The following is a 17,625-nucleotide window of genomic DNA, read 5'->3' on the forward strand; positions in this document are numbered from 1 at the left end:
AGAAACATAAACTGAGTTAAGTTCTGATGTCTTGCTTACCAGTTCTTTATATATTTACTGTAGTTAACCTTTTGGAAAAGATACTAAAGGTTGTGTTCACTTAGTCTGTCCGCTCTCTGTCTCTGATCATCCAGCCCATGCGTCCTCTGAAAGCCACAGCCACAACCTCGCAGCCTGTCCTGACCATCCAGCAGGTAGAGACCATCTTCTACAAAATCCAGGACATCTTTGAGATCCACAAGGAGTTCTACGACGCCCTCCTCCCCAACATCCAGCAGTGGGACGAGAAGGTCACCGTGGGACATTTGTTCCAGAAGCTGGTGAGTCTGTGTGTGTGTGTGTGTGTGTGTGTGTGTGTGTGTGTGTGTGTGTGTGTGTGTGTGTGTGTGTGTGTGTGTGTGTGTGTGTGTGTGTGTGTGAGAGCTCCCCCGTGTCTGTGGTCTGAGTGCATTAGCAGAAATGTTGCAGCCTCCGATCTATAACGCCGTCATATTTGCGCTGGATTATGTTGCTTAAACAGGCGCTCTCGGTACATAATGTAACAACATCATTGTTATGTGTGTCCATGTGTCTGTGTATAGAATTAGCGAGGCTCCAGGCCTCAGCTCGTCTCAAAGTCGACTAGCCCTCCCTCTGTGTTACATCATTACATTGACAGTTTGCAGTGGATAATGCAATTTGAACAGGGGCTTCTCGGCACATAACATACTGCAAGAATGTGCGTGTGTGTGTGTCTCTTTTAGATACTCGCTACATTTGATTGGCATACTCTGGATAGGCTGATGCAACATGCTGTAATAGAGACTGTCAGTAAAGATGTAAGAAACTGGACTTCTAGTAGGAAGAAAATCAATCCACAGATAAATCTATTTTCATTTTGTACACATTTAGTTTATTAAATCCAGAGGCAATCATCAGTAAAAGTTCTCAACTCCCGTGGCCATTTCTAACAATATGAATGTCCTTGGTACTGAGATCAGTACTGTAGCTGGTATAATTTGAAGTAAATACACCCTGGCGCACTGTGTCCTGTTAGTTCACCCGTCTACGTCCCACTGTGGGCGGGCAGTAACAGAATATTGTGGTTTTTCATTTTCCTGGACTGGAAACTCGACAGACAAACAAACTCTCCATTTAGAAAAGTGGCAGTGAACTGCTGTAAGCCTCTTCTACCTGACAGCAACAGCAGGGCTTTGCTCCACAACAGAAGATAGAGAACAAAACACCAATTTTTGTTTTATTTCATAATGCTCATATACAATATAAAAAGTAGGTCTGTCCTAAACTAAAGAAAGTCTTCGTCGACTAACACTAACACACAATACAAAAGAAAGAATCATGCAAAGCATCACTTTAAACCTTGTGTTTACCACAGATTTAGCATGAAACAAAGACAAAGTGGACTAAAGGACTAAGACCAAAACAACAAGTGATTCGACTAATTGGCTAAGAGGGTGCAGCTGTATTTTAATGGTGTTCAAATTCCCTTTTTTTTTTTTTTTTCATCCTGCAGTTCAAAGTGTTGTTACCTCATTTTGTCAGTTGCTTTTTATATTATTATTCTTTATTACTTTCCCTACCATCATTTCACAGTTTGCCAAGTCATGAGCACACTGTTGTTTTGATGAGAGCACTATAATAAGTCTCATGCCTGTTCAGACAAAGACATAATCCAGTAACATGACTATATAGGAGACGTTTGGGTTCTGAAGACATGAATGAACAAGAGTCTCCAGCCAGGCTAGCAGCTCTGAGGCTGTACTTACAGTAGGCACAGCAATGCTTTGAGGTAAATGCTAACAGCATGCCAACATGCTCACATTGACAATGCTGCTAACATTTGTTAATTAGCACTCATCTCAAAGTACAAATGAGGATGAAGGGGATGTCACTTGTGCAGGTTTTAGGTCATAAACCAAAGTATTGGACACATTCAATCCATCCAGTAGTTGTTGAGGTATTTGACTAAAAGCCAAACATGTCAACCTCATGTGGCACTAGAGCATGCACTAGGTCAGGGGATCACCAACGTCAGTTAGGCTCATCTCCTTGGGACCATGAAGGTATGAATAAATGAGTAATCCATTTACCACTATACCATAATACATGGTTTACATTTATAGTGGGTGAAAAAAGATGGATGCATATCTTCAAAAATGTGTTTCTATTAGCCCAACAAGCTCGTTAGAGCAATGGCCGTGGCCAAATTAAACCCTTTCCACTCTCAAATGCAACCCTGGCATCCACAGGCTGCAGCTGAGCGCTTCTCTTGTCTGGAAAAGGTTGAGAGAATTTGGAGATGGGGTTAGCTTTTATCCTGTCTGCCTGTTGTCTGTGCCTCTGCGTTGCTTCAGTGGCCTCCATGCTGCGGACAAGGAGCAGTAGGGAGTAGAGCAGCTAATTACACTGCCATCTGTACTCGCACTCTACCACTCTGACTAAATGTTTAGCTGCCACATAACAGGCTCATGTACGCACATATACGCAGCACAGATGGGAGCTGATGACTACACTAATAGGTGTCACTGGGTGGTGCGATTCCTGGGGTCCACAGAGAGTGGGGGGGGGGGGGGGGGTAATGAGAAGAAGCACTTAAACTCCTAAAAAGGATTCAAATTCTAACCCTAACCCTTTCCTCTGCTCCTAAATACAAGCTAATGTAGCATTGCCAATCAATCCGCTCGATTTGCTAACACATTTCAAAGCTGTACAAAACAAAATAACTTGTTTTGTATAGAACACAGTCCAAAATTAACAAAACTGTGATTTAAAAAAGGAAATATCACCACAAAAATTAAGTCAAGATTAAGAATTTGACCATATATTCAATGCTAACTTTTAGTACATGACAGTTTTCAACACTCAACACAGTTCAGTAGGCTACATATAACAACATTTTAAAGTTTAATAACCAGCTCTACTTTAAACATATATACAGTACTTTGAAACAAAACTAGACATGGTTCATTCCTGGAGTGTTGTGACTGGTAAATAATTGTTTTGCCACTACAGCTAGTCAGTTTTGTGTAGAGATGTTAGCTAGTTAGCTAGCTAACTTCCCTCTCTTTGTTCACCTAGCTGTCTTGTTGTAAACACATACGAGTTAAGTACTGTACTCTCTGCAGTAGTGAGTAATTACACATGCAGTTGTTCTTGCAGCTAAGCCGCTCCGCCAGCAGCTAGCTAGCTTAGCCTGTCTCAAACCAGATAGTAGTTCATCGAGTGCTAAAGTGAGAAACACAGCTAAAGGGAAGTCTATTTCATCATTTTTTTTGTGCTAAACTTCACTTTTCAGACTATTTAATCTGTTGTTGTTGTTGTTTTTTAGAAAAATGTACCTGAAACCATTTGTGAGATTTATAACCAAAAGCGAAAGATGGCGGAGAGTCCGGTCTCATATCAGAATAAGACGGACATCCTCATCTGGTTCCTCATAATGATGGCATGACATTTACTCAGTTTTGCAAGCCAAGTTGTGATATGTATCTGTCAAACCAATAGGCTGCTTACAATGTGAACAGCTTTCTTAAATTAGAAAACAGACATTTTATTGATTGGACCACAAATAAAAAGAGTGTTTAAGAAATATTACAAAGGTACAGCTGTTCCTCACCTAACAATGTAATTGTGGATAAAACCATGAGGAGGGGATGTCAGAGTGTTGCATGATATTCACATGCGCTAATATTTGGTTTGGGTATTTCACTTTAAGATTTGGATTTATTTAAGAATTATGCTGAGGACACAGAGAGATGCTAATCATTTCAACATTTGGCATTGTGGTGAAATCTCCCTGGTTTGATTGTAATCTGCAGTTGTTAGTCACATGACATGTGAATGACTGTCTGACTGACGTTTTGAGTTTTAAATATCAAGGGGGAACAATGTATTTCAGCAACAGGAGGAAATGTGACTCATTGAAGACAGCAGAGTGTTGCATGTACAACATTTGATTGTGCAATTGATTGAATAGTAACTGGGATTTCACTCTGCAAGTCAGTTAGATGTAGTCATGTACAGATATTGCTAATTTCCAAATTCTCATCATGCTGATGCCAGCTGAATACTTTAAGTGTTGAGTAGTTGTCTGCATTCAGTCTTTCACTATATAGCCATTATATTATTATATATATATTAAACAATAACTATGTTCTGTGTTGCATTCTGAGCTGTGCAATCATTCAGAAGATATTATTAGAAACATGGTTTGGCCTGCAGCGTTCAGATGGTGAGGATGTTCGGAGGCATTTTTATCTTCTATTTTTAGTCGAGGCTCTGTACTGTCCGTCCACCGCTCCTTCTCGTTCTGTTTTTATACCCTCCCTCATTTATTTCATCCCCTCTACTTCATCGTCTCCTTCCCACCTCCACTCTCAAACACAAGGTGTTGTTTTCCCATCCGTCACTTTGACCTGTGAGTCTTGTCATTTGAAGTGTAGGCGCTATGCCTCGAGGGCCGATGTTTAAAGTCCTGCGTCACAGTGATGGACGGAGCTGGAGAAGTTTCATCCTGGTGCAACCAACATACTGAACTGATGAAATATCATGATCACGTCTAAGGCTACACGATATATCCTTTCAGCGTCGATGTGCGCATGTGCAATAGTCACATCGCAGGACGTACCATGTCAAATAAGGCAAATTAACTGAAACGCGTCATGCTACAGCTTGATACAAAAAGAAAACTTGCACGGTTCTCATTTTCTATGACTAATCTACAGGCGATGTCTGTCTGATATAACATCATTTACTCTGATTTAAGGCTTCTTGGATACACAGAGTTATTGCTAGTGAGGGACTTGCAGGCTCTGCATGCACATCGAACCACCAATCACAATCATTCTTGATCAATTTATCAAACAACCAAAGCAGGCCTCCGCTAGTTGTGGACCACAAACTGCAAATAAGCGAGGAACAGGAGAAAAGCCCTCAAAAGAAAAAGAAACATTATGTCCGTTATATGGAAATATTTCAGCTACAGAAAGGCTGATGTTGACCAGAAACGGGTTTTGGGCAACATGTTCAGCTTTTCTTATTATTTTCTATGCAGAAGAACACCCTAATAATTCTAAATTATTATGAATTATTTCCAGATAAAAATTTTTTAAGTCATCTGTTGTAAATTCCAGTATTTTTTCATATACTGTAGGATCTTAATGTCATTTTTTTCTAATATCGTACAGACCTAATCACGTCATTGTGCTTGGTTTGTACTTCCCAGCCAAGCTGTCAAGTCAAAAATCTCTACAGAAATGTGATCGCACATGGCGGCTCCTCCCTTCCATCCAAGGTTTTGGTTTGACATGACGAAGTCTCCAATTATGATGAGATGATATACAGTGACACTTGTTTGGCTGAGTTCTTGTCTGTAAGTCTTTATGTGGCTAAATATGTGTGTCAGGAATGTGCTATGATGATTATATCACAAAACACTGTTGGCTATTTGTCATCTGTTCCTATGAAGAATGTATTGATCTACACCGTCATCTTCAAAGTGTCACGCGAGGCCGAATGGTTCCCTCATGTCTCCTCTCTTGTGCTCAATAACTCTCCACTTCACACTCTGAGGGGAAGTGGAAGGAGAGGAAATGAAAGTAGGAGGACAAAAGTAACAAGTCTTACTCATTCACTCTATTCAGCTGAATCCTATCTCATTGCTTTAATAGGGTGCAGTCAGCTCCTTAGCCTAGCCATTCAAGCATTGCTGTAGCAGGATGCATATTCATGCACTGCTGGTCTGCAGCTTGTGTGACAATGCACATACTGTGCAGCAGAGAGGGGCTGTTAATGAATGGGGCGAGGAAAGAGAAAGTGAATCTGCACAGAGCCACCAGTGGAGTGGCACTATGGGACTGTAATGAGCCTGTGTGCATTGACTGTACTGTATGTGTAACGGGTGTGTGTGGGAGATAATTTCATGTATGCTGATGGAGCAAAAGAGGGACTGCAGTACTCTTTTTAACCCTCCACTCCAGGCAAAATGCTGATGGGAATAGAAATTAATTAATCTGCCAGAGCCGTATATGAATTTTAATATAGTCGTGTAACTATATTTATGTAATGGATATTTGTGGCTGAATGCAAGTTGTACTCACTCCACTGTATTTTTGTTTACTGCAGATTTGTGTTGTGTTGTAATAGTAAAGCTATTAGACAGTAAACCAGTTGCTCATTAGGTCTGAATCATTTAAACGAGAGGTTCCTGCTGCTATCGTCTCATACCAGCGTGTTCCTCTCTTTTCACAGGCCAGCCAGTTGGGAGTGTACAAGGCCTTTGTGGACAACTACAAGGTGGCGCTAGAGACTGCAGAGAAATGCAGCCAGGCCAACGGCCAGTTCCAGAAGATATCTGAGGTAAGTTTATCCTAAGATGATCAGAGACACAAGGAGCGGATGGAAGGACGGATGGAAGGAAGATGTGTCTGAATAGCACATCTTGTTGAAGCTTATGGGGTAAGAAGTCTGTCACTGTATTTAGGTCTACACTCATGACAAACTTGGCATAAAAGTAAGTGAATTAAACAATAAACTAATATATCATTTGATCTGAAGTGTTGTAAACCATCACATTAATCCTGTTCAGTAACGTGACGGAGAAAATAAATGCACATGTAGCGACAGCAGAGGGGAAGCTAGGCGAGTTGAAACATCCTCTTTTTCGACAGGAAGCGTTTATGGGACATTTGTTCTTATATTGAGGAACACTCGCTTGAAACACAGTAAGCAGATATATATTGATGTTAACATGCTACAGCTAGCACATTTAAGGACAGATGAGCAGTGCAGACTAGGTCTACTGTACACCAACACTTTACCAGCATATATAAATAGTTGCAGCACGGTGGATATATTTAGTATTTGAGAGCTGATGTGGAGGAGGGATGCTGTACTGGCGTGCTAAAATCCTCCTGATTACTTTGAAGGTGTTTTAGATGTCAATCAATAAAATAACTTTGATGGAAGTGAAAACCCTGATAATGCCAAACGCACTTTAATTCCCTTGTATCAATGCTAGCTTTATATACATGAATGTGAACCTAGAATCAACAGCACCAGCATCAACACATATATACAAAACAAAAACAGACGAGCAATAAAACAACACAAGGAAGATACATTTGTAATAACATAAAATGCTTAGTGAACAAATTAAGCTCATTGCAGGTTATTGCTGGCCACTCGCAACCAAAATATATACAGAGGCGACCACTCATTTACAAACTCATCAACGGTTCCTTTAAATACATTGGATAACATTTCTATAACAGCTGATGGGGATGATATCTATTGATCGATTTAAGAATAGCACACAAACATCGGCGCACACATTGATTAGCTTTCTGGCAAATAAGATGTAGATCAGAGAGAAATGTATCACACCACATCGAGGTGGATGTACATCAAGCCAAACGTGAAGCGTTGAAAGGCATCCGGCATACAACATGATACTGAGCAAGTTTGCCTTTTGCCCAGAAACGGAGCTGACAAAGAATACATAGTTTTGGATCCATTAATGCTTTAAAGCCAAGCTCACTATAGTGTGTGTGTGTGTGTGTGTGTGTGTGTGTGTGTGTGTGTGTGTGTGTGTGTGTGTGTGTGTGTGTGTGTGTGTGTGTGTGTGTGTGTGTGTGTGTGTGTGTGTGTGTGTGTGTGTGTGTGTGTGTGTGTGTGTGTGTGTGTGTGTGTGTGTGGTGCTAATTAAATTGATTATTCCACTCCTGTTTCTTTCAGAACCTCAAAGTAAAAGGTCCTAAAGACTCCAAAGATTGTACCACATCTGTATCAATGGAGGGTAAGTGTGTTTGTGTGTGTACGTGTGTGTGTGCATTCTTGTCTATTTGTGTGTGTGTGTCTGTCTAGGCTAGCTTGCTGCTTTAAGACTCAAGTCCTGCCCCTTCTACTTGTGTATGCATTGGTGGGCTTTGGGAGGCAAACTGGTATGTGTGAGCGCGTGCACACACACACACTCGCTCACTCTCTCTCTCTCTCCCCCCTCTGTCTGTCTGCCTGATAAAAGAGGCAGGAGAACAGAGTGAGGAGAGGAGGGATATGGAGGTGCTTCTGGTCCTCAGACTGTGTTGTAACTGCACATACGGTAACGACTGCATGATATGAGCTGCCGCCGTTCGATGTATAGACAACTTGGAGTGTTGTTTTTCCTTTTTCCTGTCATTTTCTCTGAGCCAGGATGTCATCGTCGTTGATTCTACGGTAGATTGGTAGTATATGGTGTTTGCTGTGAAGTTGGGACAGTTGTAAATAACCTTTCAAAAATGATTTATAGATGTTTGGAGCTTTATGAACTGATGCACAAATAGAATCTGTCTGCTTATTGTTTTTTATCTACATTTATGTGCCGTGAATGATGTGATAAAATTAGTTTCTTTTGAAGCATTGGAGCTTTTGTGTGCTTGCTGAGTGATGATCCTCTGCAATATGCAGCTCACAGGCTGTGGCAGACTGCAATTATTTTATAATATTTTATGGAATATACAGCAGGACAGCAGCTTTTTTGTGTGGTACATTTGTTTTAAAGGCAGGCACGTTTAGTCGGTATTAGGACTGCTGGCCCCTATCTGCTCCTGGTAGAGAATACTTATTGTGTGTGTGTGTGTGTGTGTGTGTGTGTGTGTTTGTGTGTGTGCATGCTTGTTCTTGTACTGCTGGTTCCTTTCAAACTGATGCTGGGTTTAGACCTCTTGCTGCAGGTGAAATAATGAATTGTTGTGGGTTGTCCAAATTATGCAATAATAAACATGATGAGCAAATAGTGTAGCGTTGTCAGGCTCAGTGAGTGTTCGTGTGTGTGTCAATTTTCAGCATCATGTATCTGTGAGTGTGTCTGTTCATTTATGCCCCGTAAATGAGGAATAGCCCAAACATGCTGGTGCTTATAATCACATTAGTTTCTCATCTTTACTGCTGAGACTGCTGATTGGCTTGAAGTCCTACCAGGTTACTATGGTAGTTAAATAGCATGACGAGGGTCTAATATTCCCTCAACAATCAGTGTTTGTCAGCACCCAGGGGCCGTTGCTCTGATTACTGTTTGTATTGCGGTTCCTTAATTACCTGGCGAGGTAGTCTTGGGATTCTCTGAATTGTTAACTCTAAAACTACACTTCCTTTCTGTTCCCTCCATCTACCTTTCTTCTAGCGGTGTGAATCTTTGGGTAACTCGCGTTTCAATTCTAAATTGATTCTCGATTTAATAGATAAGGGTGTTAAATGTAAAGTGTGTGTAAGATTATTGAATTTTATATTTATTTATAATTTATATGAATTGATTGCAATAGTGTAAACACACAAAGGCAAGCCTAAGACAAAAGGTTTCATTTATTTATGCTAACTTGCACAAATAAACAATTCTTACTAAAAAGTGTTTATCATTTCTCAATTCTCAGTGACCTCAAGAATAACAAGTTCAAGTTCAAATAGAAATGCTGCCTGTTACGAACTGCTTTCTTATTTCTAAGAAACTTGCCAATTGCAAAAATAAATTGTACATGAAACTAGTCATCCATCCATCCAGTTATGATTTAACTGGACCCCAGCCAAATGAACTGACGTGTGGTTTTGTGTATTTTCTTCATCAAAGTAAGTCAATGTGTCAGGCTTATTTACATGTAGTATAGCTCACCGTTTCATCTTCCTGCCACCTACTAATGAATGGATGCAGATAGCAACACAAGTACTAAATCAAAGAAGCATCTGACATCCTGTTTTACATGTGAATGGGGACTTTGCTCTCCACTGTGAACGCTTTCTATCTATTATCTTAATCGGTAAATGCCCTCTACCTATCTGTCATTCTGCCTTCTTTATTTTCCCTCTCCTATCGCTGGCGTTCTGTCCTTGTCGTCCTCCGTCACAGCTCTTGCTTAACATTGGCGGCTGAAAGTTTTGCTATATGAAAGCTGGCAGTCCCCGTGTCCTAGCTGTAAATTCATGCAGTGTGGTGTGGTTCAAACACTTTGCCCACATGCTCTGTCCCCCCATTATCAGAGATGAACTATCTGTCCGTCAGCCAAGTCGCCAAGGCAACCTTGAGAACAGGACCAATCAGAGGCACCTTGCTGTGACGGGTCATCGACTTCCAATAATCCGCCTCTCTCTGTCTTCTCCATCCTCTCACGTCCTGACTCGAACTTTGCCGCAAAGGGTGTTATTGAGTTCTCTGTAACTATCTTGTGACCTCATCCGGACTGAAATATCTCAACATCTTTTGGATGGATTGCCAGGAGATTTTTATACTGACATTCATGGTCTTGGTGATCCCTTAACTTTCCATCTAGTACCATCGTCAGGTCCAATGTGTCAAATAATTTGTTTAGTTTATGAACATAGCTGCAAAACTCATGACATTCCCTTCAGTCTCAGCTGCTGTGTTAGAGATAATCACCTCCACCTAGAAGATTATGTTTTCAGCTCGGCGTGTCTGTCTTTCTGTTGGCCTGTCAGCAGGATTACAAAGAAAGTACTGGCCAAGGAAGAACCCATAAACGTTAACATTGCGACAAAGGGCATTTGTGCTGCATTCAGGTAGTGTTGGAATGATCTTAAAAATGAGTTTTTGACTCGGGAAGATTCTCGTAAACAGAGTCACTCAAAAACAGATATTATCATCTTGTTTAAAATGGACTATCTGAGGAGCACTTGAATGCACCATTGGCATTAGCGAGTACCATTCTAGTGGTAACTGGTGAACATAGTAATTAATACACCTGCTTAACATCAGCATTTATATTGATGTTAGCATTGAGGTCAAAGTACCACTGCAGCTGCAGACTCTCACTTCCAAATAAACCAAGGTGCAGTAGGATTTTAGACATGCAGAACAAAGTAGAACAACAATAATCCCTACAGTTTATCTACTGACCAATACATCCAGCTCATAAACTCACAAATGGTTTACGTAAAATGTACTGGACCAACAGCTGAAACTTGAATTGAAGCCAATTTAACCTAAAGTCCCCTAAACTTTCCTAAAGTAGCTTTTCATGAGGTGAATACAAACCTGCACACACACATAATTAGAGGTGTTCACAGCCTGTAGTCAGTGCAGGTCATGCAGTAAATCCTCTGGGAGTTAGCGGCATTGGATCAGTGAAACGGGACCATTGATGGAGGCCGCATTATTAATGACCAGAGGGTGGAGAAACTTCAAAGAGCATCAGCAAGGCCCTCTACAAGATTCTCTTTGGTCTTATACAGTATCTGAGAGTATCTGTGTGTATGTGTATTCGAGCATATGGAAGTGTGTAAAGTTTAATATGACAAGTCCTATCAGTAGATCTGATCATGTTCCCTGGAGGTTTCTGCTCTCGCCCTTTCATTTCTTTTAGTTGAATAAGGAGGAGGCGAGAAGAAGCAAGGAGGATGAAGTCTTCAAAGTGAGAGGGACAGAGGGAGAGATGAAGAGAGAGATGACATGTCTGCTGTACAGCTGATGGGAGCAATGCTCAATGGTTTAAACCGATAAGTGTAACATTGGAGGGGAAGTGTAGCACAGTTTCTACCTCTCTGTGGGAGCAGAGCAGAGTCTGTCTGGGACGACCTGCTCTGCATACAGAAGGCACATCCCTCCTCTCTGTTTCACTTGGCTAGCCTTTCTTCCATTCCTGTGTACTAATCAGTTGCTTTTAGCCTGCACTATTATAAATGGAGATTAGTTTGATCACTGGGTGGAACATTGGCAGCTTGTTTCCAGATGTGTATGCCCTTGCGGATCTGTTTTGTTTTTTTGTTATTGCATACGAGTAAATGTGCGAAGCGGCATTATTATACTTTTTTGAAATATTTTTTTTACAATGCTTCATGATGCTGATGGCATTATCATTTTGAGACCTTGAGACGTTTTTGGCATTTCATTACATGAAGTCAGTAAAAGTCCTCTCCTTCAACCTCCCACCCACCCTCTCTTCTTTTACATAATGTGTGTTTGCTTCTTATTTCCCGACCTCACATTTGCCACCTTGCCTGTCACCCTTCTCCTTTTGTGTAATTATTTCCTTCCATCTTTCCCTCTGTCTTATCCGTGGGAGTTTCTCACCTAGAGCTGTCATGTGTGTCAGCCCTGCCGCTGTTCACACAACCTCAGCAGCAAAGCTGTCCCTGGGGAAACCAGCCAAGTGTGGTGGTGGAGGCTTAAACTGTGATTCTATATATATATATACACACACACACACACACACACACACACACACACACACACACACACACACACACACGCGGTTTATGTTTGAATCCGTGTGTTTCAGCGTCCAGGCAGGCTGAAGTTTACCTAGTAGCAGCATAATTATGCAGTGGAAGCAAAGTGTTTCAGAACCAATAGGAGGCTGCAGTGTGACTCCTGGAGGTGGACTGCATGTTAAGCAGCGTTTGTGTCCGTGTGTGTGTAACAGTGTCCTCCTAAAAACCAAGTGAAAAGACTTTTGATACAGAGGCAGATTGCTGACGTTGGCTTACCTTTCTTTATGATTCCCTTTTAAGTGCTGATAAAAGTTTGACGTAATGCAGAATTTACATACTGCTGTGTGTTTTCTTCTGGACGCTGTTTTTCGGATTAACCTTTTGTCGTTTATGTAGCCAAATTTTGCCAAAGATTTCGCTGACATCTCGCAGAAGGCAAAGCTTCTCCTGTCTCCCGCGTTTACGTTTGAAGGTGTTGAAGGGGTGCATTTGAAGCCGGAAGTTTTGCATCCAATCAGATTAATGATGTTAACAAATAAATCAGACAATTTAGTGATATGTTTGCTGTTGTGGTCTTGACCGGTCTTAAAATAAAATCCCAAGTTTTTTTGTCTGACAGAACAAGAAAAAACTGTTGTGCTGTACCAAACTTCTGCAGTCCCCCACCTTCAATCTAAAGAATATCACACATACAGTCTGATGTTTTCATTTGTAAATGATAATATTATGATCCTCTGTTGATCCCCACATGGGAACTGCTTCCCTTCACAGGAAGGTCAAAGGTCAGGGTCAACTGCGTGTATTGCTCAAAGACACTCTGGCAGTCTGGAGGCTTGTTGTCATTAAATTGAATGTCATCAACCCAAGAATCATATCATCAGTTGGACTATAGGGGCCGTGTTTAACTCAGTGTGAACTGAGGGGGAGTGTTTGCCCTTCTCTGAGCCGTGGAACTGTGACCTCGTGTGTGTGTGTGTGTGGTGTGTGTGTGTGTGTGTGTGTGTGTGTTGTGTTTAAGCCACACTAACTGCGAGCCCTCCTCTTCTCTCCCCACAGCTCTCCTTTACAAGCCGATTGACCGTGTCACCAGGAGCACCCTGGTCCTTCATGTAAGTACATTACTTGCACAGCATTAAAGGAGCATTTCACGCAAGTTATAGAAACAGGACCCTGATTCTGGAGATGTTGCTGCTGTATTTTATAAATGTAATTTTTTAAAATCCATTGACTTCCATTGTACTGAAGTGGAGACAGAAGTCAGCAAGGGGATGTGGTCTCAAGGCAACACACAGGCAAATAAAATAAGTGGTGGAAAGTAAGTAGTACATTTAGTTAAGTATTATATTTAAAAACAGTATGAGGCCCACAAACTCTCAAAAGCAAAAGAAGCAAAAACAACTACTAAAAAGATTTAGCTGTTGTGATGGACTGTGACATTCCTCGCAGGGAATCCAGCCCTGTTTATCACAGTATCCTCCCAGCCTAAATAAGCCTACCTCTTCGGATGGTAATTAAGTGGAAACTGCCAATCAAGTGAGCAGAGATGCCTGGATGTGTCTAGTTATGTTACAGAAGTTTATTGCATGACTGGGTTTGCATAAAGCTGTCAGAACAACAACATGACCAGAGCATCCGAGTCTAGTGTGTGTGTGTGTGTGTTTCTACAAAGCTCATGTTCCTGTCATTCATGCAAAGTAAGAGGAGGTGAAAATTGGCGGCGTTTGTTTCTGGAAAGAAGACGGCAGCTCAAGCCTCTGTTGTCACCATGGTATGCTGATGAGAGCCAAGGCCATAAAAACAGGGAAATGAGATTATCAGAGATTGCTTAAGTATTCAATAAGGAAGCTGTGTGTGTGCAGTTCAATTATGTTTTGAATAAGAAGCCAAAATTCAATCAGAACTTCTGTTTATGCTTGGATGGATTTTTGTTAGGAAGTGAAAATGGATTTCTAACAATATACAGACGTTTTGATATTATTGCATCAACATATTTCCCCCGTGATTTCACAGTAAAGTTTTATGTATCATAACACAAACCATGACTGTGTGCGTCTTTAGAACCATGTGTGTTTGTGTTGCAGGACTTGCTGAAACACACTCCTAAGGACCACCCGGACTTCCCCCTGCTGCAGGACGCTCTGCGGATATCTCAGAACTTCCTCTCCTCCATCAACGAGGAGATCGACCCTCGCAGGACCGCTGTCACCACTCCCAAGGGAGAGGTGCGTTTGATTATTTGTTAATCAATACCCTTTTCATCTTAGTATGAATGAGATTACACATTTGAAATGACCTTTTAATTACATTCAAATAACTAGATAGAGCCCACATACTGTGCTTAGTTACTCTAATATATATATATATATATATATATATATATATATATATATATATATATATATATATATATATATATATATATATATATATATATATATATATATATATATATTATAGCACTGGATGCTATTGTTGTTTTTTCCCAAAAACAGCACAGCAAAAAACGAGAGATGTATGGATAATTGACTTTGAAGTTAGGTGCTGAGTCATTTGGTGCAAGGAGAGAGTGACCCCTGGGTGGAGGAAAACACTCTTCATGTAGAAAAGGCGGCCGGTGATAACACTATAATATAGAGTCTATAATATAGAGTCTATATTATAGACTCTATATACCTCCTTCAGATCAGTTCAGATCTTCCTCTGTTCTCTTTTCTTTTCCTGAAGTATCGCTTTGAGTACATTTTAAGACTTAGCATGAAACCTTTATATATAGAACATATGTTATGCAATTAGAAGTTCACTACGAACACAATGTGATCACCACTAGAGGCAAAACAAGGAAAAAGAAAAAAGCTAATTCAGTTTATTGAAAAGCTTGAATATTAAGTGCCCTGAGAATTTCTCTATAAACAACATTTATTTTTACATTCAGGGTGTAATAAAGTTGCATTGCGTGTATCCTTAAGAGAACACACATTAACCAATTTAGCATTTTACTCCTATAACATTGTCGAACTCACAATGGTCAGTTATAAACACAAAAGATCAAAATGCAATCAAAACGTGACTTCACACAGCTTCCTCTGGAGCCACACTGCGGAGTTCCCCTTTGACATCTAATAAATAAGAGCAATATGCAACCGTCAGGCCTTTAAGAAACACTACACTAACACATACATCTGCAAAGTGACTGTAATTATTAGAGATTTTAGAGTTGGTGGCTTTTGATCGTTCTTCCCCGACCTTGTTGAAACCAATGCTGCCATAATTTGGCAGGTTAATATCAATATGGATACAACTACAACATGCTTTGAAATGGGGCAGTTTTTCTTTCTTTTCGCTCAACTGTTGCCAAAAGTCAACCTTGTTTGACCCGTGTAGTGCTAAGTTTATCATTGTGCATGTGTTGGTGAGACAACAAGAAGTGACATGATGTGTTCTCGTAGGCTCGTCAGCTGGTGAAGGATGGCTTCCTGGTGGAAGTGTCGGAAAGCTCCAGGAAGCTTCGGCACGTCTTCCTCTTCACCGATCTGCTGCTCTGTGCCAAGATGAAGAAGACGTCTGTGGGGTGAGTCCACTTCGCCTTTTCCCTCCATCCAGAGTATTACAACAGTGTATTTACCAGAAGTGCAACTTGAATGTGTAGGGCTGCTCCATTATGGGAAGAAATCCTAATTATGATTATTTTTGGGATATACAATATTGAGATCACGATTATTTTAAAAGCATTTTATTTACTTTTTTAAAAAAAGCTTCTCTTTTTAACATTGTGTTTTCTTGAACCTTAAATATATTTAATCTAAAAAACTATTTAAGAAAAAATTAATAACAAAAAATAGGATTCATAAAAACTTTTTTTTCCAAATATATAAGTTTAAGATAAGATTAAATATGTTGTAAGGATATTGCACTGACAACCTGGTGAAAACATAATTCAACATTTTGGGAAACTATATAAAACATATTCCAGTCAGTAAATCAGCGAAAACAGGCAAAAGCACAACGCTGTAAAGAAAGGTCTCAATAATTGTTTTATCTCTAATATCTTGTTTTCATAATCGTTGGAAGCCAAAATTATAATTGAAAATAAAATTGGATTAATCGCACAGCCCTTAAATATCAACCCTTTTAGAATGACCCTCTCTGTTTCTATCTGTACGTCGTTCATTTTGCCTTCCACGTCAACCCCCGACAGTGAAACAGAAAGGATTAAGCTGGCACTTCACAGAGTTTCCTGGCTCTGCAAAGCACGAGGGCTTTCTGAAGCCTAACAAAGAGAAAGGCTCGCAGCCGTTTTACTGCTGGTATTTTGGAGAGCGGAGGAGAGTAGCAGATGTACGTAGAGCGAGGATGAAGGTGTTCAAGAAACTGTGTACGAGCACAAGCAGAGGGTTGTTTGAGCTGGAGGTGTGTGTGTGTGTGTGTGTGTGTGTGTGTGTGTGTGTGTGTGTGTGTGTGTGTGTGTGTGTGTGTGTGTGTGTGTGTGTGTGTGTGTGTGTGTGTGTGTGTGTGTGTGTGTGTGTGTGTGTGCGTGCGTGCGTGCGTGCGTGCGTGTGGGGTTTGACACATGTCCATAGATTAAGTGTCACATTTACGAGATTGCGTGTTGCTCGCCTCGGCAGCTGTTAGCCTGATTGGATCTTATTTTGGTTGACATTCACCGTTTTCTGTGTCATATTGGACGAACACATAGCGTTGCCATAACAACCAGACCTGTAAATCAGACTATTATGGTGTGGAGTGTTCTCTCAGCGTGCCGCCTACACACACACACACACAGTTAGAACAGCACAGCCATCCAGAAACAGTCACCTTGGGTTAGGTCACTGAGGACACTTAATCCTATTGTATGCCACATGTTCCTCCTTGTGTGGACATATTTTATAATGTATTTATGTATATATCCCCATTTCTATCGTTACTAAAGAGATATAATGATGTATTCCTTTTCTATTCAGTTATTGATTCACTTTAGCTCCAACTTTAGTATCCGAATCACACTCACTGCCAAATATCCCTAGGTGTTTTGGTGCAAGAGAAAACATTTAAATAAAACTCAAGTACTGCAAAGTCAAGAAACATTCAAATGTACATAAAACATGTCTGAGAGACGAGAGAGAATGGAGACACAAAGGGTTTGATAATGGAGGGGGGCAAGAGATCCGAGGATCAGAAAGGACTTCGAGGGTCCATCTTTCCTGCGCTGCTGACTGACGGTTAAATGCAGTTTTGTTGTAACATATGACGATCTTGTTTCCAGTGTTTTAAATTGGCCTTTTGATGAAGGTCTCTGTAATGAGTTGACTCATCCAGGAATGCTCATGAAAGTCTCAGCCCCAGTGGAAGTAGCATTCTGCATTAATCTAGCATTGTAACTACATGGATAGGCTGAACATTACTTCTTGTTTTGATGCGTTCGGATCAAATTAGTCC

General features: G+C 40.7%; 1 protein-coding gene across 5 annotated transcripts in view; it reads left to right on the forward strand.

Annotated features, from left to right (window-relative positions):
- The window catches only part of abr (ABR activator of RhoGEF and GTPase), a 123,634-nt gene that overhangs the window by 54,920 nt on the left and 51,089 nt on the right, over positions 1-17,625 (forward strand). For 4 of the 5 annotated variants that reach the window (XM_029447365.1, XM_029447366.1, XM_029447367.1 and 1 more), the window contains 6 exons: positions 135-320; positions 6,247-6,354; positions 7,732-7,792; positions 13,249-13,301; positions 14,274-14,414; positions 15,639-15,760. In XM_029447365.1, coding sequence (XP_029303225.1) covers positions 135-320; positions 6,247-6,354; positions 7,732-7,792; positions 13,249-13,301; positions 14,274-14,414; positions 15,639-15,760 — 671 coding nt within the window. Of the gene's footprint in view, positions 1-134; positions 321-6,246; positions 6,355-7,731; positions 7,793-8,042; positions 8,096-13,248; positions 13,302-14,273; positions 14,415-15,638; positions 15,761-17,625 lie in introns of those variants that run through there. The other variant, XM_029447369.1, reaches the window with a different exon arrangement.

The sequence above is a fragment of the Cottoperca gobio genome, chromosome 14 (assembly GCF_900634415.1).
Source record: "Cottoperca gobio chromosome 14, fCotGob3.1, whole genome shotgun sequence".
NCBI lineage: Eukaryota > Metazoa > Chordata > Actinopteri > Perciformes > Bovichtidae > Cottoperca > Cottoperca gobio.